The following is a 25,946-nucleotide window of genomic DNA, read 5'->3' as shown; positions in this document are numbered from 1 at the left end:
CATGACCAAGATGACAACTCAATTTTCTGAAAGTGGCATCGTTGAGCTTAATTATCCATCGTGTGGCCGTGCTCTTAGTGCTTAGGTCGAAGGCTCCATTTCAAATCCCACATCGGCATGAGGGCAAGGACCAAAGTTATCCACAACCCCGATCCCCCCTCGTCATTATATGGCATGACCATATGGCTCATAGGGGATCTAGGGCCCAAATTTGGGGGGGTGCGGGGGATGAGGCGGCTTTAATCTCAGCCGTTGGATCATGCATTGAACTAAGGGTGAACTGGGGTGAGCTAAGGGTGAACTAGGGACAGGTAAACTAGGATGTGATCATGTGTCATGCCAACATGGGCAACATACGTGCTAAGCGTGATGGTAGGGCATCGTGTGGCATCCGAAAGGTCTTGGATTCGACCCACACCACCGTGCGAGGCGTGTGAACTAGGGGTGCCATTTTTGCCCCCGAGCTCACCCCCTAATTCACCTCTAGTTCACCGAGCGATCGGACAACTGAGGTCAAAGCCGTTCCGTGCGCCCAAAGTTGGACCCTAGATCCCTCCCGGGTGACCCCGTGTGAGATAGTGACGAGACCGGTCCGCACTCTACATTTGAAACGAGGTTATTATTCCAGCCGCAGTTTACAAATTCCATAGCCTAGATCAAGCCCACATTTCCCACCATGGATCCCATCTCGAAGGTTATTAGTGGAGTCCATCTCAGCAGCATACGTTCGCTTTCTCTAAAATTTGTGCAGTGGTCCAGCTTTGTTGTCACGACGCAAGGCACACACCCCCCCCCCCCCCCCCCCCCCCCCCTCTCTCTCTCTCTCTCTCTCTCTCTCTCACACACACACACACACACACACACACACCCACCTCGGTCACTGCTGCCGAGCTCTCGTTACACGCTTGCGGCGTTGGCTGGTTCCTCACAACACGGAAATGTGTGTAACGAATGGTACCTTTGTGTGTGTAGCTTTGTGCATCCTAACTAGTTTGGCTCACACCTGCAGGGCCAGCACATGCCCCATAGATTTCAGCTATGTGAGCTCCTTTCCATGGGGGCCCTTGACATGCCAGGAGCAGCAGACGGCAGACGCAACATGCTGCAACTCACTCTTGTCAACATTTGGCATCGGTTTGTCACAGTACCTGCTCGATACTGGCTTCTTCGAGCTCCCTGACCTTCCCACTGCTCTTGCTTGCCTTGCCTCTTTCCAGGCTACCCTTCAGCTCCATGGCCTCACCTTCAACGCCACAGGTATCTTACTCATCTCTATCCTTTCCGGCCTCGTAAGGTTGATGTTCTGGTATGCCCTCTGAGAGAGAGAGAGAGAGAGAGAGAGAGAGAGAGAGAGAGAGAGAGAGAGAGAGCTTGGAGTCCAAATCGACCAAGGCCGCTCGGTTACATCTTTGTTGCGCCCGTAACTAGGAAGGTCATTGTAAATCATCATAATCCGCCAGCAGTCGCTATCAGTCTCGTCATTTTCCTCCTCCCTTGAAGTGCGACGGCCGGGAATGGTCGTTCAGTGACCATTCCCTGTTTAAATCAGGTTCTCGGCCTCTCCCGGTTTCCCAAATTAGAACAGAGAATGGTCACTAAATGACCATTCCCTACAAACATGAGAACCCAGACAATGAGAACACTTAAGGAGAAAATAGTTTTTCCAGACATTATCACATCCTGATTAGAGTATTTGATGTATCGTGTGGTTTATATGGAATTTGCCTTCATGATCTCATTGTATATCTTTCAAGACTTTTTTCCATATTTATGACCTATGTTTGATATTTATGGAGAGAGAGAGAGAGAGAGAGAGAGAGAGAGAGAGAGAGAGAGAGAGAGAGAGAGTTGCGGTCTCTAGTAGAGTGCGCCTATTTCTAGACGATCCAATTGCAACGACAACGATAGGAGAGGATTGCATGATGCCTCGACTTCCATTCAACATCTTGTTGATCAATTCCCTAGGGATGATTCTCTCATTGAAAGAGCGTCTCATGCTTCGGAGAAGCTCCTTAACCTCTAGGCTCTAGCAAAAGCGTTCTAAATGCTTGTATCTTACTTCAGTGGCTAGATGGATTGCCTAACGTTGGTTGCATGCACAAAGTTTTTTTGGGAGAGACCTCAAGGCAACACTTTCCAGGCCTCAGTGGCTTGTGGGATTGATGTGTCAAAAGTGTAGCGGAGGGGTGTTGATACGATAGCAAGGGAGAATTATTTTTTTATGTTTGCAAAAGGCCTAAACGACTTATGAGACCCAAAATTACAGCATCGTCATACCATATAATTGTCAAGTAAAAAAACTACAAAGACTAAGGTAACAAATGCTAAAATGTGAATTAATAAGTGACTGTCATACCATATAATTGTCAAGTAAAAAAGTACAAATTCTAAGGTAACAAATGCTAAAATGTGAATTAATAAGTGACTGTCGTACCATATAATTGTCAAGTAAAAAATTACAAAGACTTTAATGGAAATGGCCTATGAACTTTGAGAATAGCGGAATTATGAGAATTAAAGAGAGCATTTTTGTGAGACTACTTCGAGAACATAGAGGGTGAACTTAATTGATGGTAGCAACATAATCATAGTACTTAATTAATTTGGCATGAACAATACTTTTGCAAGAGAGAGAGAGTTTAGAGAACTTGACAACAATTGAGGACTGGATTTATGTGGAGAAGGTCCCCCTTCCGATAGGCTTTTGTATTATAGATTCTCCCATCAATATAGACAATGACGCGCTGAAAACGTAGATGCTGAAATCTGCGTTTTCCGGGCTGAAACTGTAAACCTTGCGGAAACTGACCGTGCGGCGAGAAACTGCTGCGGGAAGGTGAGATCTGCGAGGTTCGGGACTTGATCTACGGGTACTAAGGGCTGAAAACTGAAAACGCTGATGTTCTTTGATCTTCCGTCGCAGAGAAGGCTAGGGTTTGTAGCAGATGCAAAAACACTAGGGCTGAAAATCTGTAAATCTGACGCCGATTGTCTGCAAAGGCAAAACGCTAGGCTGATCTGCTGTCTGCTGTAGTCGCCGGGGCTGATCTGCTGTGCAAAACACCAGGGTTGGTTCTTCATGCAAAAACTCTAGGTTGATGGATCTGCTCCAAAAACGCTAGGTCTCTTGGGGGGGGGTTCTGCTGAGAAGTTGCTTGTTGAGCATGTGCTCCTGCTACCTCTTTTGCCAGAAAGTGCTAACTTGGGCTTGCTTATATATTAACTTAGCAAAATTGCCCTATTTACTTTTGTAGGAAAGTCGCTTAAAAATAATAAGTGAAAATCCCAATAAATAGGAAAATAGGCTAAATGCACTGGAAAATTCCCCTAACTGATGCGAATGGATTCTGATGGGAATTCCGATGATCATGCTGTGTGCAACCGGAGGATATGCATCTATGCTAAGTGACTGGGCATGCACGGTCTACGAATAGACTCACAAAAGTGCCAGATCACTGCTAATCTAAACTGACTGAACCCTGCTGTGGTGTAGCTGGTCCACGGACACATAGGGTTGGGATGTGTCACGTGACAGATTTGCATTGTATAGCCAAGAGTGTTGGTGTAAGCTCTCAACTTCTCTACAAGCTTGGAAAACGAGATGGAGCTCTTGCACTTTCCACTCCACACAATGAGAGAGTGTGTGTGTGTGTTTGGGGGGGGGGGAGAGTATACCTCCCAAGCTAGCCCCTTTCTTGCTTTGGTCGATCCCCTCTTCTAGCACTCTCTGGCACTTGATTGGACCTCCTCAAGCCTGGCCAATCATAGGCTTAGTGTATATCAAGCAACAAGGATAGCCCTGGGACAAGTGTCTCCCTGTCCCCTTTGAGAGAGAGGACTTGACAAATGCAAAAAAATTAATAAAATCAACTAAATTATCATTGGACCCCTTGGGAGGCTAACCAATAGGCAGCAGGCTTTAGGCACACCTTGAGGGCAACATGAAGAGGAACTTGAGAAGTGTCCTATTTGCTTTCTTTGTACCAAGCTTGCCTTGTGTGAGGGTGTGTTTGCTCTCTCTCTAGCCCCTACAATGAGGGCTCGCCTCCCCTTGATTAGGGATCATATTGACTTTGTGGAACACCTTACCCCCCTCAAGCACCTTAGTCATGGAGCACCTTAGCACCTTAGTCATTAAGCACCTCAAGCATCTTAGTCAGCAAGCACGACAACAAGCTTGGGCCGGGTTCCTACCTCAAGCACAACCCTAGCTTACCTAAGGTCAAAAGAGTTTTAACACTAATCTTTGGAGGTATGTAATGAAGCTAACCCTAAGGTCTTTAAGCTCTATTAGCTAGCCTTGCTCTTTGACAGATCATCTCTCATTTGGACCCCTTTACCATTGGCGCCGTGTTGAGATAGAACCGTAAGCACATGTCTATATTCTAACCCTTGTTCCTGTCTATTCTCCCACATTAAATGATCAGTTTAATATGAGAAAATCATTTAGATTGGTTAGATATTAGATTTTATGACACTACCTCTCTCTTGAAATCATAGTCGTCCTCGACTATGAGGTAGAAGAGCTAAAGCCTTAGTCATTAGTCAATGTTTCTTAGCGGGTAGAGGATACCTTTTTATCCTACGACATCATTCCAAGATGGATGACTAATCCATTTGGTGCTTGGAAGACGTAGCTGCCGCAAACATGTCTGCTCTTTAGTCAATTTCATTCTCCCAAGTAGAGTGACAAATTCTACTGGTTGTTTGAGAGACGTTGTCATCACACATGATTCTAAGCATGCATACTACTTAAATTTGTGCACAATAAAAAGAGGTAGTTTTATAAGACAAAAACATTGATCATTTAAAAGAAACATGTACATTTGCTTACTCTAATGTAGCATTGTAAGCATTGATAAGGCTTGAAACATACTCTTGTATGTCCACTTTCACGGTAGGCCAATAGAAGTACGTCTCTACTCCTCGAAGAGTAGCTTGAATGCCTCTATGCCCCGCATAGGGAGGAGCATGGGATTTATACATAACTTTCTTACGAAGGGAGTGGGTAACACATAGCCTATTGCCATGGACAAGATAATCATCCTGCAAAGTGAATGGTTCCTCTTTCTTCCCTAAGGCAAGGGTAGGCATTATGTTTTTAAAGTCAGGGTCAATAGTATACTCATCTGTCATAGAAGATAGATCATTGTGAGCTGCTATAGACACCGCATTAACTTTTGGTCGTCGTGAAAGTGCATTGGCCACTTGATTGTGCTTACTAGCAATGTGAGCAATATGAAAATAAAATTGCGAAAGAAAATTTGCCCACCTCATTTGTTTGTCGGAAAGCTTGATTCGCATCATGAAGTACTTGAGACTTTGGTGGTCTGTTTGTAAAATACATGGAGTCTCCAATAGATAGTACTTTCATGTGTCTAGGACATGTAGAACAGCTAAAAGCTCTTTCTCATAAATGCCAAAGATCCGTTCATCCGTATTGAGCCTTCGGCTCTCATATACTATGGCATGCCCTTCTTGAAGCAAGACTGCTTCAAGGTAATCACCACAAGCATCACATTGGACCTCAAATGGCTTTGAGAGATCCGGAAGCATAAGGACTGGTTGGGAGGTAAGCTTCTTTTTGAGCTTGCCAAAATCATTTTGCTCCTTAGCAGTCCATGAGTACTTAATGTTCTTCTTTGTTTAGTCATGTAATGGTCCTGCTATTTGAGAGAATTTTGCTATGAAGCGTTTATAGTATACACATATACCAATAAAGCTTCTTAGCTCATGTAGATTCTTTGGATTAGACCATGCTTTTATTACCTCTAACTTGGGTGAATCCATACGGATACCATCTTGAGAGATAATATGACCTAAGTATGTAATCTCTTGAAGGAAAAATTCGCTTTTCTTTTGATTGAGAAAAAGCTTGTTCTCCCTCAATGCTTAAAAAATCACATGAAGATGTTGCTTGTGTTTCTTCAAGGACTTGGAGTAGATGATGATATCATCAAAGAATACTCTAGTGAATTTGCGGTAGGGTCTAAAGTTTTTCTTCATTAAACGACTGAACGTGGCTGGTGCATTAGTCAAACCAAAACGCATGACTAGATATTCATAAAGACCAAATGTTTTATGAAACGTGATCTTTAGGATATCTTCATCCACTATCCTTATTTGATGATAGCTACTTTTAAGGTCAATCCAAACTGAAGTAGGTAGAGTCTTGTAGCTTATCAAACAAACCTTCTTGATTTCTACCATTTTCATTTGATAAAACATTACTGTCGTTTAGAGACTCTTTGACAAAAATTATGTACGCAGAAATTGAGCTTTTCATTGATTTATCAAAAGCAGGAGGATTTACAAGTGGAATAGTACGACCAGACTCACTAACATCTATATACATGCTCTTTCCCCTGTAGGTGAAGTAGATTCTCCTTTCAGGGAACTTCATGTTGGTAGCCATGCGGTTGAACCATAGTGCCCCTAGGATAGTATCCTCATGTTGGAGAGGAGAGATGAAAAAATCTTCTTTGTTGACATAGCTTTGGACATGAAGCCTCAACTTCCCAATCAATAGAGTAATGGAGGCTTGCTGTCTCTTGAAAGTGGTATCGGCGGTTACAGTATCTCTCATCTCGAAAGCTTGAATGCCCAACTTGGTGGCCAACTCCGTTGATATGAAGTTGTGAGTACAGCCAGGATCAAACAAAATGAAGGCACCATGCTCCCTTACCTTTCCCCAAGCATAGGAGAGAGGTGATCCTTTGCAATGAGCATCCTCTTTTGGAGCTTCGATAGTGGAAGCTCTAGGAGTCTCATTGTGGGCATTTCTCTTGGGGCAAGAACAGTAGCCATGTCATTGCTCCCCACACTTAAAACATTTGTGATCCTTGCGAAAAGCTTCAAGCTCTTTAGGAGAGAGTTTATTTTTACCTTTGTAAACTCCTTTCTCCTTGGACCAAGTGTTGTTGATGTTGGAATTGCCTTGGGAAAAATTTTGGACATTGGTTTTTTCCTTTGCATCACTTTTGTCTTTGCTTTCCATGGGCTTGATATTCCTTCTAGCCCTTTGTTGGAAATTGATGCGCGAAGCAACCATAGTGTGGTGGATTACTGGTGATAGAACCGGGCCGTTGGGAGTTGACGTACTCGGCCATCTCTGTAGGTAATCCTGCATAGAATTGTTGTTTTTGCTCGCGAAGTCTATCTTTTGAAAGACAGTAGCCTTGAGATGTAAATCCTAAAACTTGTCTACATATTTGTGGATAGACTCATGGGAGAGAAGCTTCAAACTCCGCTATTTGGTAAGCACTTTGTCCTTTGCATCGCTTGCAAGGAATTGCTTCATGATAGAAACTCGTAGAGTTTTCTATGTCTTTGGGGCTTCGCCGTTGCCACAAAGGCTAGCCCACCATTGACGAGCCGATTTCTAGAAGTGCATAGCTACATGGCGTAGCTTGGAGGACTCCGTGAAGCCCTCATCTCCAAAGGCCGCATCAAATTGATGGATGAAAGCCAATACTTTGTCGATAGCACCAAAGGTGCCATCATAGGTGAGAAAAGAGATACTCTTTCCTCCCTCTTTGAACGTTGAGCTTTTGTGACCTTCGCCATGCAGGGTAAGATTTGCGATGTCCTTCCCTCTTGTATTCTTTAGGAGAATAGCCATAGCTTTCGTCAGAAGAGGAGGTGGGTGAAGAAGGAGAAGAGGGTGACCTCTGTCTTACCCTATTCTTCCTTTGTTTCCTCTCTTCTCTTTCGGAAGGACGAGAAGAAAAACTGTGGATTGACCGTTTCCTCTTGGGAGGAGTTGGCGGCCATCTAGACCGCCGTCTTCGTGGAGCCACATCTTCAGAGGAACTTAGGGATTCATTACTTTTTTGTTCTTTGGATTCCTCCTCTCGTATGGAAGAGAGTCGTTTTTTGGGGGTCTCAAGAGGCCTCCTAAGCTCTCTCCCCTCTTGGAGAGGAAGGAAAATCCCATAAGCGCGAAAACTTCAGCTTGCAAAGTAGGGTTGCCCATAGCTTGTTGCAACCTAGTAACAAGATAATTGACAAACATGGGGGCATCATCATTAGCACCTTCATGTCCAAAATCAAAGTTATCAATGTTCATTCTACTCTCATGGTTATTGTCAACCATGCTAATTATACTTGTGTATATAGAATACTTTGTGCTTTGGTACCCTCAAAAACCTTAGTCGCTACTCTTCTTTACCTTTAAAAATCAGTCCTCAAGCAGCCACACCCGTGGTTTAAACACTGTTAATTGCAAAGACTAGTGGAGAGGGTCTAACATTGCTCAGTTGATTATGGATCTTGTTGAGCTTGCTCGTAGCTCAATAATGGTAAAGCCAAAGGCAAGCTCCAAGAGGCTCCATTATTAAGACTGTAGTTCGTAACGGTGTATCTCGAACTAAGTCCTTCTTAACCAAGATGATAGATCCCTATCCCACTTACTCTATTGCAATAAACATGCCCAACCTTTCATGGACAACTTAAGGACCTCTCTTCTTAAGCAAGAAAATAGAAACCAATAGCTCTGATACCAATGTAATGGAAATGGTCTATGAACTTTGAGAATAGCGGAATTATGAGAATTAAAGAGAGCATTTTTGTGAGACTACTTCGAGAACATAGAGGGTGAACTTAATTGATGGCAGCAACATAATCATAGTACTTAATCAACTTGGTATGAACAATACTTTTGAGAGAGAGAGAGAGAGAGAGAGAGAGAGAGAGAGAGAGAGAGAGAGAGAGAGAGAGAGAGAGAGAGAGAGAGAGAGAGAACTTGACAACAGTTGAGGACTGGATTTATGTGGAGCCGGTCCCTCCTCCAATAGGCTTTTGTATTATAGATTCTTCCATCAAGAGAGACTTGTACAATATAATCTTTGTGTTCCTTGTGACCTAGGTGATGCAATGAAGATGGAAAGCTTCATGCATCACAAGCATAACATAGACTTTGTAAAAAGGATTAACTATCCCCAGCCTCAGACCCAAGGCCTCAAACACTTTCGAAGGTGGAGAGAGCTAGCGGGGAATGAGGATAGGGAAGAGGAAGAAGAAACATTCATAGGAGAAAGAAATAGTTTCGCACTTATCGTCACTCTTCTTGCTAGCATACATAATAGTATAGTAATGAAGATAGAGAAGATGGCAAACTTAAGTATTGAAGCATGGCTCTTGGTTAGATTTGCATTCCATAGCCAAGAGTGTTGGTGTAGGCTCTCAACTTCTCTACCAGCTTGGAGAAGGAGATAGAGCTCTTGCACTTTGTACTCCACACAATGTGTGTGTGTGTTTTTTTTTTTGGGGGGGGGGGGGGGAGAGTATACCCCCCAAGCTAGTCCCCTTCTTACTTTGGTCGACCCCCTCTTCTAGCACTCTCTGGCACTTGATTGGACCTCCTCAAGCTTGGCCAATCACAGGCTTAGTGCATATCAAGCAACAAGGGTAGCCCTGAGACAAGTGTCCCTCTTTCCCTTTTGAGAGAGAGGACTTGATAAATGCAAAAACAATTAATTAAAACAACTAAATTATCATTGGACCCCTTGGGAGGCTAACCAATAGGCTTTAGACACACCTTGAGGGTAACATGAAGAGGAACTTGACAAGTGTTCTATTTGCTTTCTTTGTACCAAGCTTGCCTTGTGTGAGGGTGTGTGTGCTCTCTCTCTAGCCCCTACAATGAGGGCTCGCCTCTCCTTGAGTAGGGATCATGTTGACTTTGTGGAACACCTTACCCTCCTGAAGCACCTTAGTCATTAAGCATCTCAAACACCTTAGCCAGCAAGCACGACAAGCATCTCAAGCTTGGGCCGAGTTCCCACCTCAAGCACAACCCTAGCTTACCTAAGGTCAAAAGAGTTTTAACACTTAACCTTTGGAGGTATGTAATGAAGCTAACCCTAAGGTCTTTAAGCTTTATTAGCTAGCCTTGCTCTTTGACAGATCATCTCTCATTTGGACCCCTTTACCATTGGCCCTTTGTTGAGATAGACTCGTAAGCACATGTCTATATTTTAACCCTTGTTCCCATCTATTCTCCCACATTTAATGATCAGTTTAATATGAGAAAATCATTTAGGTTGGTTAGATATTAGATTTTATGACAAAGACTAATATAACAAATGCTAAAACGTGAATTAATAAGTACTCAGTAGGTCCTACAAATTTCGAAATAGAAAGACATAACAAAGAGTACCATTTTGCTTAAGACCATGCCAATCTTCTTTTAACCGATCAAGGTACTGTGGCGGCATGAAGCGCGTCTTGAGCTTGTCTTGGAAGTCGACCCAACTAAAAGAGAGGGGTACGCCATCCTCGGAATTCTCAAGGTGCTCCGCCAACTGTGACTCCTGCCAAGCTTGATACCAATTAATGGCATCACTTGCTAGATATATGGCAGCCATAAAACTTTATTGTTACGTGATTTTTTGTTAGTTGCAAAGTAAGCATTAAATTAATGCAACCAAGAATGAATCACAGATACATCCATCTTACCATCATACTTACTAAACGTCAACTTCTCAATGACTAGATTGTTGGAGTCGTTGTCTCCACCTGTTCTACGTGATGACTCGCCGGCCTCCTTGAGTGGCTCGCCTTTCGTAGAGAGTACTTGTAGGACCAACTCTTGTATGCGTTGGTCCCTCTGCGTCTTTCGTTCTAACTCCATAGCCTCTCGCTTTTCTTCGGCTGCTATGCGTTGAGCCTCGCATGCTTGCTCATGCTCGAGCTCCATATGTTACCATATACATGTGGTAGTGATGTGTGTGAACACACTAGGACCGCCGGGACATTTTTTCCCTCTTTAGGAGGTTTTTCCCCCCGAGCATTGTATATACGCCCATCACTCTAGGGCTATCTATCTTTCCATTGCACACTAAGTAACATACTCTCTATTGTGTGCCTTGAGCTTCCTTCGTCTTTTCCGAGCTGTGTGCGTTTCTCTGCAACCCTAATTCCAACAATTGGTATCAGAGCAGGTTGCGTCCTCCCGGGCTTAGTCGCCAGTTGCTCCAGCACACGCCTGCTCACTTTCTCTGATTTCAGTGAGCTTTGGCAAGCGTCCGCAGGTCGACAAAACTTTCGGGGGAGCTCAGTCTGCTCAGATTTTTGATTCGGGCTCATTTCGGCATCCGTTTCCACTACAGACAGTACTGCACAAGCTATTTCGTCATTTTGTGTAGAGTTTTTGTCAGTACCGTTTTTTGCATAATAGGTGCCTTACAGTCTTCTACGGTTTGTGCTATATAGCACGTGTTGTTCCCGCTCCATTTCTCCTATTTTCGGGCAGTTTTTACATCAGGTGCAGCATTACCATGGTTGACAACAACAACACAGATGTGTTCAAGATGTTTGCTGTTGAGGATAGGTTGGATGGGAACAAAAACCCTATGCTGGCTTATATGATGCAACACGTTCTTGTGTCAAAGGGCGTCTGGAATATTGTGCAGGGCATTGATGTACGTCCTGGTTCTGAGGATGTAGGCGATGTTAAGGATGTTGCAGGTCTTGCTGCTATTAGAGTTGTTTTGCCTACGGCAGAACAAGCTTGTTGGGATGTAAAGGATGCGCAGGCTCATGCATTGATTGCCTTGTCTGTGAAGCGCACCATTGTTTCTCACATCCGTTCAGCCAAATCTGCAAAACAGGCTTGGGATATTCTAGCAGGTCTTTATGCAAGTCGCAATGACGCTAAAATTGCTTTGCTGCGTAAAGAGCTGGAGTCGAAGATTATGCATGAGGAAGATGATATGGACACTTTCCTTGCTAGTGTCAAGGATATCTGAAACCGGCCTGTTCAATCCAAAAAGGGCGGTAGACTTTACTTTAAACCTTGATTTAGCTTTCACCCATTATTAGTCGTCTATTTTACCTGTACTTTCAAGACACAACAAAGGGGAGAGGGATACAGGCTGCTAGATTGCACCTGTATGAGTAGACAGACACCAGATTGGCCCCTAACTTAGGCGCCCCTTTCGGTATTTCTTTATTGTTCAAAAGAGGGAATAAACGCTGTGGTTCCTACAAGCTGCCCCGCACAAACTCGGCTGAATTTCCACTGTTCCAGCCCGATTTCGGCAGCATAACTGTACTAGAACCCTTCACGGTCAGTATTCCCACGCATTGACTGACTTTCCCGACGCATACGGGCACTTTGCAAAACCTGGCGAGAATCTGCAGCACGCTGAATTCTCTGTTTTCAGCCCTGAAAATGCTCCAGATCGCCTGTACAGCGGTCCCCTTGCGTCCCCGAACCTCCTGGGGGTATTAGGGTCCGTTTAGGGCCAAAACCCTAAACCTGCAAAAATACACAGCAGGCTGTAATTCACTGTTTCGGGCTCCGTTTCGCGTGCCGGTCGCATCCCTAGCAAGTCCTCGAGCTCCCGCACCTGTAGGGCTACTTGCCCTTTGAATCGGACGAGATTTCTGGCGTGAAACCTCTCCGAATTCACCTGTACCTGCGGGGGGATTAGCCGCTAGCTAATCCAGTACCTGTGCAAGAGGCTCTTGCCTCGGCAATCGCGCATGAACCCACACAACTGTACATTGGTCAAATGAAGAGCCCACTAGAGGGGCATAACATACTGCCAAAGGGGAGAGAGAGGGCAGTGCGTAGCGTGCAGGGCATCACTCCTGGCACCGCACTGTGCATAAGAGGGAAAGCAAGCACTCCATAGCTCTTAACCTGTGACAGAGACTTGCAAAATGAGCCTCCCAGCTATAAATCACGTTTTTGCCTTCTCTATAAGTAGTAAACTGGCCTCAGAGTGCCAAGTGTCACTCATTTGTGCATTTTCCCGCTTTAGACCCTCGGGTCTAAAAATATCTCACCTGCAGCCTCTGTTGACTTGGCCACAGAGTAACAAAATGATCCCCATGTCAAACTGCACGTAATGACGCGAAGACATTTTCAGGTCCCAAAATAGCAGTTCCCTAAATTTTAGGAGATGCTGCCATTGTATCTTTCTAGGTCATCCGACCCTCTTTGTACACTGCGGCCACATCCAAAACTGAAATGTAGCCTCTGTAGCAAAGGATTCCACTTTGGCTAGTCAATGACCCCACTTGGCTAACCATAGTCCTTGTCCAACCTTAGTGCTCTCTTGCCCTCAGGCCTGGACTCCCTCTGGACAGTTCCACACTAGCTATGCAATGCAGGGCAGTTAGATTTCCCGAGGGGTGTTTCCAAAAAGTGAAAGTAAATAGATAATAAGAAAGAAATCAACAAAAAGGATAGATAGTAGTCACACGCTGGTGACATACCCCCCTCCTGAAATCTCAAACGTCCTCGTTTGCATCTATGTCGTACATGCTTACTGTCAACACTGATGTATTCAACACCTGTCGACACATATACGACACATACATGCTCATTGTCAACCCTGGTGTATTCAACACCTCGTCGACTCATGTATTGCCTGCGTGTGAACCCTGTCCCAATGACATAGTGGTAGCTGCACACTCTGCCATTGCTTTGAGTCACTAACTTTCCAATGACAAAATGGTAGCTGCACATTTTGCCACTGTCTTATAGTACACGTTGGATCCCGTAACACTTTCGAGCATACCCAAACCGACAGTTTAAGAATGCAGTTACACATGTACTCCTGAATAGAAGCAATCATTGTATCCTTGACAAACTGACAAGAAATACTCACTTCTATAGCACTAACCAAACTTTTGGACATTCCATAAGAGCAATTGCCAAACTGACAATCTGTACAGCTCTAACATTCATGTAACAGGTATTTCATTTGAGCTCACTTTAAATACCATGTACATCATTTGTTTCAGAAGCCATTGTCACACTGACAATCCATTTAGCTTTGAAACTCAAGGGGTCAAGGTAGGTTGCAAATCGAAGGCTTCCAGGTAAAGTGATAACACAGTTGGTGACTCTGCAAGTTCACCTTCTTCCATCCACTTAGCATCCATTGGTGGATAGTTTCTGAACTTTACCAAGTAACGCCTGGCAACCTTGCCTTTCACTTTCCTTTCTTGTCTTCCTTGTCTTCAGAATCAGCTGGCCTTTTCTTTGTAGGACAGTTGTAAGCAATGTGGCCAGGCTGCTCACATATAAAGCATTTGTTCTCTGTCCTCAGGACCTTCTTTTGCTCTTCTGACTTGCGAGGAAAACGTCTTTTCCATTTCTTTGCTGGTCCTTTTTCTGATTCAGCCGTAGCTTTGTCTTTCCCTGCGTTGGCTGACTCCTGAGTCCCTTTAGGAGCCTCATTGGGAACGTGCTTCTTGGCTGAATTTTTCTTGCCTGATCCTGCCTTGACGCCAGTGTTAAATTCACAATCTTCTCCCTTGAGCAAACCATTGCCAGTGTTTGCTACCTCGATGAGCTGCGTCAAAGTAGTGACTTTTGTCTTCGTACAGTACTTTCTCAATCCTTTAGGTAGGCCACAACAGTATTTTTCAATCTGTTCTGTCAATGGCACAAACCTATAGGAAGTTACTGGAAGTAGAGCTTTCCAAAACTTCCGATTGTAATCATCCAGATTTCTGCAAGTGGCAGCATTAAGCTGGTGCCATTCTGTCATGACATCTGCTTCGAAATCATCAGATAACCAAGCTGCTGCAAAAATCTGCTTGAAGTAAATCCATGTGGACGGAGCTTGCCCTTGAAGCAATAAAGTTGTCCACCATTGTCCCGCATTCCCTGTCAAGAAAGTGGCTGCCTTGCGGACCTTTGAAGCCTCTGTAAAGTTTCCCCCTGCATAGGCCTTATCAAACTGCTGGAGGAATGAAAGAGCCTTCTTCCTGTCATCAAACCCTGTAAAGGTCGTGAATGACACACCTTTGCCACCTTCTTTGTACGGAGTTGGCCTCTCCAGCGGCGTTAAATTGTCATATGGAAGTGACTGAAACATGGGAACACTATTAGGGTTCATCTGTGTTCCTTGGCCGCTATTAACTTGACCTGGAAATGCCATATTTGGCTGCTGATTTGTAATTCCAGCCATGCCAAAATTTGCTTGTGGCATCCCAAATTGTCCCTGAGTGCTTTGAAACCCTGGTTGCATACCCATGACACTGTACATGGGGTTAGGCATCATCGTTTGAGCACCCGCAAACACTGTTCCTGGCGTATAAAACTGATTTCCAGGTGCATGACCAGCCATGCTTTGGAATACGGATCCACCTCCAAAATAGCCAGGGTGTACTGAAGGTGGTGGGAAGACCTGTTGCATAGCCTGTAAGTTGCTTCCCTGCCCATTAGAACCAGCTATAGGCTGCTGAAAGGTGGCGGGCTGAATTGGTACAGCTTGAAAAACTGGCATCTCAACCACCTGTTCTTGCACCTTAGGCATACGTTGTGGAGACTGCATGTTCTCCGTCAAGTGTACAGGTGTTTCCATTGACTGTGCGGTATGAATCACCTGTGTTCGAGCCTTAACAGGCTTTTGAATATGATCCAGTGACCCAACTTGCTGAGACGGAACAGGAGGTTGCAGAAAGGCTAAAAACCTTGGATTCTGCATTACTTGTGTGAACATAGCCACAGCAGTAACCAACTGGGTCCTGAATATATCATCATCAGTCTGTGGTGGTCTTGAGGACTCACCCACTTCATGTGTCTGTTGACCCTGTGAAGAGGAAACCTCTTCAGTCACATCATCTGGTCTGTCAGCCATAATTACAATTCCCTGTGTCTCGTCTATGATCCCCTGTGTCTTCAAGCCCAAAAACTGACCAAGGCTCACTTTTATGGGAAAAAGTGATCAAATCCCGTCGATGGAACCATGAAACCGGCCTGTTCAATCCAAAAAGGGCGGTAGACTTTACTTTAAACCTTGATTTAGCTTTCACCCATTATTAGTCGTCTATTTTACCTGTACTTTCAAGACACAACAAAGGGGAGAGGGATACAGGCTGCTAGATTGCACCTGTATGAGTAGACAGACACCAGATTGGCCCCTAACTTAGGCGCCCCTTTCGGTATTTCTTTATTGTTCAAAAGAGGGAATAAACGCTGTGGTTCCTACAAGCTGCCCCGCACAAACTCGGCTGAATTTCCACTGTTCCAGCCCGATTTCGGCAGCATAACTGTACTAGAACCCTTCACGGTCAGTATTCCCACGCATTGACTGACTTTCCCGACGCATACGGGCACTTTGCAAAACCTGGCGAGAATCTGCAGCACGCTGAATTCTCTGTTTTCAGCCCTGAAAATGCTCCAGATCGCCTGTACAGCGGTCCCCTTGCGTCCCCGAACCTCCTGGGGGTATTAGGGTCCGTTTAGGGCCAAAACCCTAAACCTGCAAAAATACACAGCAGGCTGTAATTCACTGTTTCGGGCTCCGTTTCGCGTGCCGGTCGCATCCCTAGCAAGTCCTCGAGCTCCCGCACCTGTAGGGCTACTTGCCCTTTGAATCGGACGAGATTTCTGGCGTGAAACCTCTCCGAATTCACCTGTACCTGCGGGGGGATTAGCCGCTAGCTAATCCAGTACCTGTGCAAGAGGCTCTTGCCTCGGCAATCGCGCATGAACCCACACAACTGTACATTGGTCAAATGAAGAGCCCACTAGAGGGGCATAACATACTGCCAAAGGGGAGAGAGAGGGCAGTGCGTAGCGTGCAGGGCATCACTCCTGGCACCGCACTGTGCATAAGAGGGAAAGCAAGCACTCCATAGCTCTTAACCTGTGACAGAGACTTGCAAAATGAGCCTCCCAGCTATAAATCACGTTTTTGCCTTCTCTATAAGTAGTAAACTGGCCTCAGAGTGCCAAGTGTCACTCATTTGTGCATTTTCCCGCTTTAGACCCTCGGGTCTAAAAATATCTCACCTGCAGCCTCTGTTGACTTGGCCACAGAGTAACAAAATGATCCCCATGTCAAACTGCACGTAATGACGCGAAGACATTTTCAGGTCCCAAAATAGCAGTTCCCTAAATTTTAGGAGATGCTGCCATTGTATCTTTCTAGGTCATCCGACCCTCTTTGTACACTGCGGCCACATCCAAAACTGAAATGTAGCCTCTGTAGCAAAGGATTCCACTTTGGCTAGTCAATGACCCCACTTGGCTAACCATAGTCCTTGTCCAACCTTAGTGCTCTCTTGCCCTCAGGCCTGGACTCCCTCTGGACAGTTCCACACTAGCTATGCAATGCAGGGCAGTTAGATTTCCCGAGGGGTGTTTCCAAAAAGTGAAAGTAAATAGATAATAAGAAAGAAATCAACAAAAAGGATAGATAGTAGTCACACGCTGGTGACAATATCAATGAGCAGCTCATTTCTGCAGGTGAAGTCATTTCAGACAGTTTCCTTGTGCAGACTGTTCTCGATGCCTTACCAGATTCTTACCAGACTTTTGCTAGTACTGGGAGACTTATGACCCAAGGAAATCCAGAAGTTGTCAAGTTTGATGCATTATGCACATTGCCTTTGCAAGAGTCACTTTTCAGAAAAAACAGGACTAGACAACGTGCAATTGAACAGGCTTTTATTGCTTCTCAAAGAAAGGGTGGTAACAGCAATGCAGCCACTTCTTATGGTTCTGCTGCGAGTGGCAAAACTTCTATTCCCAATGCTTCTGCTGGCAGCACTTCGTCTGGCAATTCTGGTGATAAGGGCAAAAAAGAAGATGCGTTGCCATTGTTGTAAAGCTAATGATCACTTGATCAAGTCGTGTCCTAAGTTGAAGGCCAAAGAGGCTAAGAAGAAAGAGGGTGGTTGTCACCAGGAGGTGTATTTTTCCTGTTGCCTTCCGTAAATAAGTATTAGATATATTTATTTTATTTTTACTTGTTTGTCCCAAAACCCTTGAAAAGGTGCAAGTGGACATTGCATGGCCAGTGTGAAACGGTTGCAGCCAAATGGGTTTCTCACATCGGGGATCTAGGTCGGTCAGATAGGGACTACCCGGGCCAGTTAGCACTGAATTCTGATGAGTATGGAAGCTCGTGTGCGCCAAACTGGATATTGGGCCACTCGTCAAGTCACTGCAACTTTATAAGTTGAAAGGGGCTAGTAAATTAACCCACATTGTAGATGTTGGTCAAATGGTAGTCTTCAATGATGGTCAGGAGACCGATAGGGACTCCATGGAAGCATCTCCTAAAATTTAGGGAACTGCTATTTTTGATCGGAAAATGTGTTCGCGTCATTAGCTCTGGAATGACAAGGGCAACATTTTATTGCTCTGCTGCCAAGTCAACTGACGCACCAGTTGAGATATTCTTAGCAGGGAAAGCCCAAACTCGGAAACTGGGCGACGTGTCAGCCTGTGAGCGATTCTGCCACTCTGGGAGGCAAAAACGAGCTGCATATCAACAAAGGGGGCGCCATTTTCAGCCTCAGGTGGATTGTAGCAGGTACAGAAGCTATGGAATGCTTACCTTGCCCTCTATGCACAGTATGGTGACGGGAGTGATGCCCCGCACGCTACATACTGCTCTCTTTCTTCCCTACGTACAGTATGTTATGCCCCACTAGTGGGCTTCTCATTTGACCTATGTACAGCTGTGGGGAAATATGCTTTCATGCCGAGGCAAGAGCCTCTTTGCACAGGAACCGGTGTAGCTAGCTGCTGCACCAAAGCAGGTCCACGAGAGGGTGATAACCTCTCGATTGCGCAGTAAATTCAGCACTGTTTGCTTGCTGTTTTTACTCTGTTTTGAGACTGTTTTGTGCCCGGGATGCTTCCAGAATCAAGGGGCACCAAGCCCAAGGTGCAGGGAACAGTGTAGGGACTGTCGTGTGCCCAAATCAGGTCAAAAACAGGACTGAACCAGAAATTACAGCGACCTGGAATTTACTGTTTTGTGCTCCCGACTGAGGGATAACGCCAGTGGGATAGAGTCTTGAGCTTGGAAATTGATTCGGGTTGATTTCGGTATTGTTATGTTGCCGAAATTTTGCCGAATCTGGAGCGTACTAGCTGGATGCAGGTGTTATCTTCCAAGGACTCTCTTTTTTGTAATTCTCTCTCTCTAAATTAAAGAAATACCGAAAGGGGCGCCAGTCTTTGGGGCCTACAGGATGTCGGTCCCGTGTGCGCAGTGACATTCTAGTCGTTGGACGCAACTGTGTTCTCTTCCCTTCTCAGTGCTCTGTGTAAAGTTAACAGGTAATTGAAATAGTACCGCCCTCTACGTTGTATAGGCCGGTTATATGGTTCCATCGACGGGATAGCCACTTTTTCTTCAAAAAGTGCAGCGTGGATTGTTGTGGGTGAAAGCAACACAGAGCTTGTCGATATGGCAGAGAAGAGAGACCAAGTACCTGAAGAGGGATCTTCCTCACATGGCACAGAGAAAATTCCTTCAACTCTTCAAGAAGAGGACAGGTTGTTTAGAACTCAACTGCGTTGCTGCATGGACATGTTTCAGCAGTTGGCTAACAACCCAAGGATGCAGGAGTTCTTACAGACTCCGACACAGGGTGTTCAGACTCCTACACAGGGCATGACTGAGCCGTTGCAGGAAAAGGAGATTTCCAATGCGCAGAGGACTCGTGATGCTCGAGGGAAAGCCCATGTGGTTGAGCAACTAGCGGTGTCCAATGATCCAAAGCAACTTGCTTTAGCTGGACAGGAACCGTTTGTGAATGGTCAAGGGAGCAATGAACAAGCTATGCGTCAGACCCTTCCATTACCTAATACTTATCTTGGTTATTTTGGAGGTGGTTCAGTGTTTCAAGCTATGGCTGGACCTTCCACAGGTTATATGTCAGGGAATGTGTTCGGGACAATGCAAACAGGCATGGGTAACCCTATGTACGCGAACATGGGTGTCCAACCAGGTTTTCAGGGTGCCTATGGCCAGTTTCGAGTGCCTGGAACACAATTTGGTATGGCTGGTTTTTCGCAGCCATACGTACAAAATGTAGATATGACAGGGAAAACAATTGATGCGAGTGTTGGAATGAACACTCATGGAGCACCACTATTACAAGCACCTGTTTATGATAATGTGGCTCCTTTGAGTCAGCCTAAGGATTACAAGGAAGGTGGGCAGGGAGGGAAGTTTGAAACTTTCAGAGGAACTGAGGACCAATTAAAGGCTTTGACCTTCATACAGCAGTTCGATGCAGCTTATGCTGGAGGCAACTTCACGGAATCTTCAAAGATACGCAAGGCTGCCACTTTCTTGAAAGGGAATGCGCTTCAATGGTGGACTGCATTGTTGAACCAAGGTCAAGCCCCAACAACGTGGGTCCAATTTAAACAACTTTTTGCGCCTGCATGGTTGACAAACACTTTTGAAGTGGATGTGATGACGGAACGGCACGAGTTGAATGCTAAACAGTGTGCGAATCTGGAAGAGTACAATAAACGGTTTTGGGCCGCACTGTTGCCAGTCACCTCTTACAGGTTTGTGCCTTTGTCAGAACAAATTGAGAAGTACTGTTGCGGATTGCCCAAGAAAATCAGGGACTACTGCACAAAGACTACTGTCATGAATATGTTTCAATTGATAGAGAATGCAAGAGTGGCCAACAATCTGTCGAAGGGAGATTCCGATGGATTTTATAGCCACAAGAAAGGGGCCCAGGGCAAACAGTTTTCAGCCAAGGGCAATGTTGCAGCAAAGCCTTCTGAGTCTCCTGCAAAGAAGCCTTCCATTGAAGAAGCTGATACGTCCAAGAAGCAGTCTAAATCTTCTTCGGAACGAGGACAAGGACAAAAAAGGCATTTTTCTAGCAAAACTTTTCAAGAAAGGAAAGCTCTTAGGGAGGCCAAGAAATGCTACATTAGTGAACAGGAAGGACGCTTTGCAAATGAGTGCCCACAGAAGAAGTCACAGGATAAGGATGATAAGTCAGACCATAAAGGGAAGAAGCCAAAGCCGAGTGCAGGACTTGTTCCAGATTTGGTTGGAGATCAACCAAACACAGATGCCACGGAGCTGTGCAGAGCTTGGGGCAAAGTTAGAGACCAGATAGTGCTGGTTTTCTTTGATCCAGGAGCCCGTGCAAATTTCATATCACCAGAATTGGCATCAAAGTTGGGCATTCGTGCAGAGGAGATGGGTATGACAGGCGAAGCAGGTTTGGCATGCCCAGGACATTCAGAGCCTGTTACTCCCATTCTGGGAAAGCTTCGTCTGCACATTCAGAGCTATGTGGATGCGAAAGAATTTCATATTATGCCGCTTGAGGGCTGTGATGTGTTATTGGGTATCCCATGGTATTACAGGTTGCATGCTATGGTGGATACTTACAACAAAAAGATTACCCTTGTACATAGAGGAAAGACTCATGTCCTTGATGTAAAGCTTAAAGACGAGTCTGTTCCCGTTGTTTCTGCTTCTACTATTTCATCTGTAATAAAGAATCATCTTTCTGCGTACTTGATCTTTGCAAAAGAAGTACCTCAAGTTGTATCTAATTTGTCTACCTTAGATAAAGACAGGTCAACTTTTTTGAGTGGTTTCAGTGATTGTTTTTCGGACTCTTTGCCAGGGGAGTTACCTCCTGAGAGACGTGAGGATCATACTATAGATCTTGTGCCAGGTTCTAGTCCACCGAATAGAGGAAAGACTCATGTCCTTGATGTAAAGCTAAAAGGCGAGTCTGTTCCAGTTGTTTCTGCTTCTGCTATTTCATCTGTAATAAAGAATCATCTTTCTGCGTACTTGATCTTTGCAAAAGAAGTACCTCAAGTTGTATCTAATTTGTCTACCTTAGATAAAGATAGGTCAACTTTTTTGAGTGGTTTCAGTGATTGTTTTTCGGACTCTTTGCCAGGGGAGTTACCTCCTGAGAGACCTGAGGATCATACTATAGATCTTGTGCCAGGTTCTAGTCCACCGAATAGACCACCATACAGGGTTAGTGCAGCCCAGTAGAAAGAGATTATGGGTCAGGTCAACGAGCTTTTAGAGAAGGGGCTGATTCAGCCCAGTTCATCCCCTTTTTGTTCGCGTGTACTCTTAGTGCAGAAGAAGGATGGTTCATGGCGCATGTGCATTGACTATCGCGCCTTGAATAAGAATACCATCAAGAACAGGTTCCCCATACCGAGGATAGATGACATTCTTGATCGGCTTGAGGGAGTGTCATTGTTTACAAGAATAGACCTAAAGAGCGGGTATCATCAGATACGCATTAGACCAGAAGATGTCCATAAGACTGCGTTCAGGACAACATTTGGTCTCTATGAGTTTCTTGTCATGCCATTTGGTCTCACAAATGCTCCTGCCACATTTAATAGAATGATGGACATAATTTTTAGACCACATAGAAACTTCGTGGGTACCTTCTTTGATGACATGATTGTCTTCTCAAAGTCTGAAGAGGAGCATAGGGATCACGTGACCGCAGTTTTCAATGAGCTACGCAAGAATAGGCTACTCATTAATGCAAAGAAAAGTGAGTTCTTTTTGCAAGAGATTCACTTCCTTGGGCACATTGTTTCAAAGGATGGGGTACGCATGGATCCTGCTAAAGTGGAAGCAATTAGGTCATGGCCAGACTTGAAGTCCGTACATGACATTCGAAGCTTTCTAGGCTTATGTTCCTATTACAGGAGGTTCATCCGAAATTTTGCTGAGATTGCTTCTCCACTCCATGCACTGCAAGGAAAAGGAGTTACTTTCAAGTGGACAGCCAAGGAAATTTTAGCGTTCAAACACTTGAAAGAGAAGCTGACTTCAGATCCGGTAATTATTTTGCCAGATCTTTCTAAACCTTTTGTGGTTCAATGTGATGCGTGTGGCCATAGTCTTGGTGCAGTTCTAATGCAGAATAGCCGAGTAGTCGCGTATGAGAGCAGAATTCTTTTGAAGACTGAAAGGAACTTGCAAATCTATGAGAAAGAATTGCTGGCAGTTATTCATGCTCTCACTAGTTGGAAACACTATTTGCTAGGGGCTGATTTTGTGGTCCAAACGGATCATCAAACCTTGCGATATTTTCTTACACAGACGAAGTTGTCTGAGAAGCACATGCGATGGGCAAACATCTTGTCAATGTTCCATTTTCAGATTGTGCATGTGCAAGGGAAAAAGAACGTGGTGGCTGATGCGTTGTCACGAAAGCCCCAAATTTCAGCAGTGTCAATTCCGTACCATTGTGAACTAGAGGAAATGAAGACACAATATGTTGAAGATTCAGATTTTGCAAGGATCTATGACTAGCTTGTTGATGGGCAACATCATGAGCACTATATGCTTAAGAATGACTTTCTCATGATGCATGGAAAGTTATGCGTTACTAAACAATTACGGCCAAAGATTTTGATGGAAAGTCATGCTCCACCTTATGCTGGGCATCGTGGAATTGATGCGACAGTGAAAGGGGTTGAGGCATTCTTCTATTGGCCAGCTTTGCGTCAAGATGTTGACACATTTGTAAGATCATGCTTAGTATGCCAAAAAGTCAAATTTGACAGACAAAAGCAACCGGGATTGTTGCAGCCATTGCCGATCTCTGATAGGCCATGGGAAAGTATAGCAATGGACTTTATCTTTGATCTTCCAAGGACGCAAACAGGAAATGATGGGATTTGGACTATCATTTGTAGGTTCAGTAAGCAGGCCCATTTCATTCCTGTTAGAAAGAAGATAAAGCCAGAACACATGGTCAAGATATTCATGAGCAATATCTTTAAATATCATGGGATGCCTCAGTCAATTGTCAGTGACAGGGATCCATGTATGACTAGTCTTTTCTGGAAGGCATTGTTTGAGAGCATGGGCACTACGCTCAAGTTCTCTTCTTCGTTTCATCCGCAAACTGATGGACAATCAGAAGAGGCAAATTCTACTGTCTTGGATCTGCTCAAATGTTATGTCTCAGAGTACAAGGCAACTTGGGAACACCATCTCCCATTGGTTGAATATGCTTACAATAACACTGTGCATACGTCAACAGGTAAGGCACCATTTGAGATAGTGGAAGGAGGAAAGAAAGTCCCGCCCATTTTGCAGACTAAGGACAAGATATTTGAGGCAGACAAGTATGTGCAAGATATGGATGAAACATACAGGAAGATAAAGATTGCTCTTGAGAAGACTCAGGCTAAGCAAAAGAAAGCTGTTGATCGTCACTGTCGTGAACTTGTATTTTCACTTGGTGATTGGGTACTTTTGCGCTTTAAAAAGGCCAGGTTAAGGAAAAGGAAAGGCAAGGAACGCTTATTTCCTAAGCTCAGTATGCGATATTATAGTCCTTTTCAGATTTCAGAAAAGATCAGCGATGTAGCTTACAAGTTAAAGCTACCAGAAGGCCGGAAAATACATAATGCTTTTCATGTCAGCCTTCTAAGGCCCTTTGTTGGTGATGTGCCAGAGAATATGCTTGATGAGGAACAACCAGAAGTGGAAGAATTGGATGAAATCCTTGTTCCTGAACAGATATTGGCACATAAAGAAAGAAAGGTTAGAGGAAAAGTTGCAAGACGCTATTTGGTGAAGTTCAAGAACTATCCATCGTTAGATGCCAAATGGATGGAAGAGTCTGAATTGGTTGATTCACCTCAGCTATTGCAATTGTATCTTGAAGCCTTTCAGATGGAACCCACAGTGACTTGATGCAGCCTTTTTGGAGCAAGGCAAGAGCATGGTTCATGATGCTCAAGAGAGTAGTTAAGCAATTGTATCTACTCTTTCCATACAGAATTTAGCTAGAGAAGTTTGTGCTCAAGAGTACACTAGAAGACTTCTATGCTTGATATATGTGTCGGAGCCAGATTGGTGGGATTGTTTAATCGTCCAACGCTACATTTCCGGAAGCATGTATATCTTGGATTCCCATCATAGAATATATGTGATATCAGGAGATATCCGCATGTATTATTGGCATGCAAGCGAGGTCGCTTGTAGTATTTCAAGGGTGGGGTGTGTCACCAAGAGGTGTATTTTTCCTATTGCCTTCCGTAAATAAGTATTAGATATATTTATTTTATTTTTACTTGTTTGTTCCAAAACCCTTGAAAAGGTGCAAGTGGACATTGCATGGCTAGTGTGAAACGGCTGCAACCAAATGGGTTTCTCACATCGGGGATCTAGGTCGGTCAGATAGGGACTGCCCGGGCCAGTTAGCACTGAATTCTGATGAGTATGGAAGCTCGTGTGCGCCAAACTGGAATTTGGGTCACTCGTCAAGTCACTGCAACTTTATAAGTTGAAAGGGGCCAGTAAATTAACCCACATTGTAGATGTTGGTCAAATGGTAGTCTTCAATGATGGTCAGGAGACCGATAGGGACGCCATGGAAGCATCTCCTAAAATTTAGGGAACTGCTATTTTTGATCGGAAAATGTGTTCGCGTCATCAGCTCTGGAATGACAAGGGGAACATTTTATTGCTCTGCTGCCAAGTCAACTGACGCACCAGTTGAGATATTTTTAGCAGGGAAAGCCCAAACCCGGAAACTGGGCGACGTGTCAGCCTGTGAGCGATTCTGCCACTCTGGGAGGCAAAAACGAGCTGCATATCAACAAAGGGGGCGCCATTTTCAGCCTCAGGTGGATTGTAGCAGGTACAGAAGCTATGGAATGCTTACCTTGCCCTCTATGCACAGTATGGTGACGGGAGTGATGCCCCGCACGCTACATACTGCTCTCTTTCTCCCCTACGTACAATATGTTATGCCCCACTAGTGGGCTTCTCATTTGACCTATGTACAGCTGTGGGGAAATATGCTTTCATGCCGAGGCAAGAGCCTCTTTGCACAGGAACCGGTGTAGCTAGCTGCTGCACCAAAGCAGGTCCACGAGAGGGTGATAACCTCTCGATTGCGCAGTAAATTCAGCACTGTTTGCTTGCTGGTTTTACTCTGTTTTGAGACTGTTTTGTGCTCGGGATGCTTCCAGAATCAAGGGGCACCAAGCCCAAGGTGCAGGGAACAGTGTAGGGACTGTCGTGTGCCCAAATCAGGTAAAAAATAGGACTGAACCAGAAATTACAGCGACCTGGAATTTACTGTTTTGTGCTCCCGATTGAGGGATAACGCCAGTGGGATAGAGTCCTGAGCTTGGAAATTGATTCGGGTTGATTTCGGTACCGTTATGTTGCCGAATCTGG

At 44.7% G+C, this 25,946-nt stretch overlaps 1 protein-coding gene across 3 annotated transcripts in view; it reads left to right on the top strand.

Annotated features, from left to right (window-relative positions):
• The first annotated feature begins 807 nt into the window (after window positions 1–807).
• LOC147447671 (putative receptor-like protein kinase At1g11050) overlaps window positions 808–25,946 on the top strand; it is a 38,039-nt gene continuing 12,900 nt past the window's right edge. For 2 of the 3 annotated variants that reach the window (XR_015189630.1, XM_086523396.1), the window contains exon 1: window positions 808–1,257. Coding sequence is in view for 2 of the 3 variants with exons in the window: in XM_086523396.1 (XP_086379522.1) it covers window positions 939–1,257 (319 nt within the window). In the remaining variant the exon portion in view is untranslated. The remainder of the gene's footprint in view (window positions 1,258–25,946) is intronic. The other variant, XM_086523395.1, reaches the window with a different exon arrangement.

Source organism: Adiantum capillus-veneris, chromosome 11 (assembly GCF_014529385.1).
Source record: "Adiantum capillus-veneris isolate H3 chromosome 11, ASM1452938v2, whole genome shotgun sequence".
NCBI classification, from domain to species: domain Eukaryota; kingdom Viridiplantae; phylum Streptophyta; class Polypodiopsida; order Polypodiales; family Pteridaceae; genus Adiantum; species Adiantum capillus-veneris.
The sequence above is the reverse complement of the archived record's forward strand: the minus strand, read 5'-3'. Positions and strand labels throughout refer to the sequence as shown.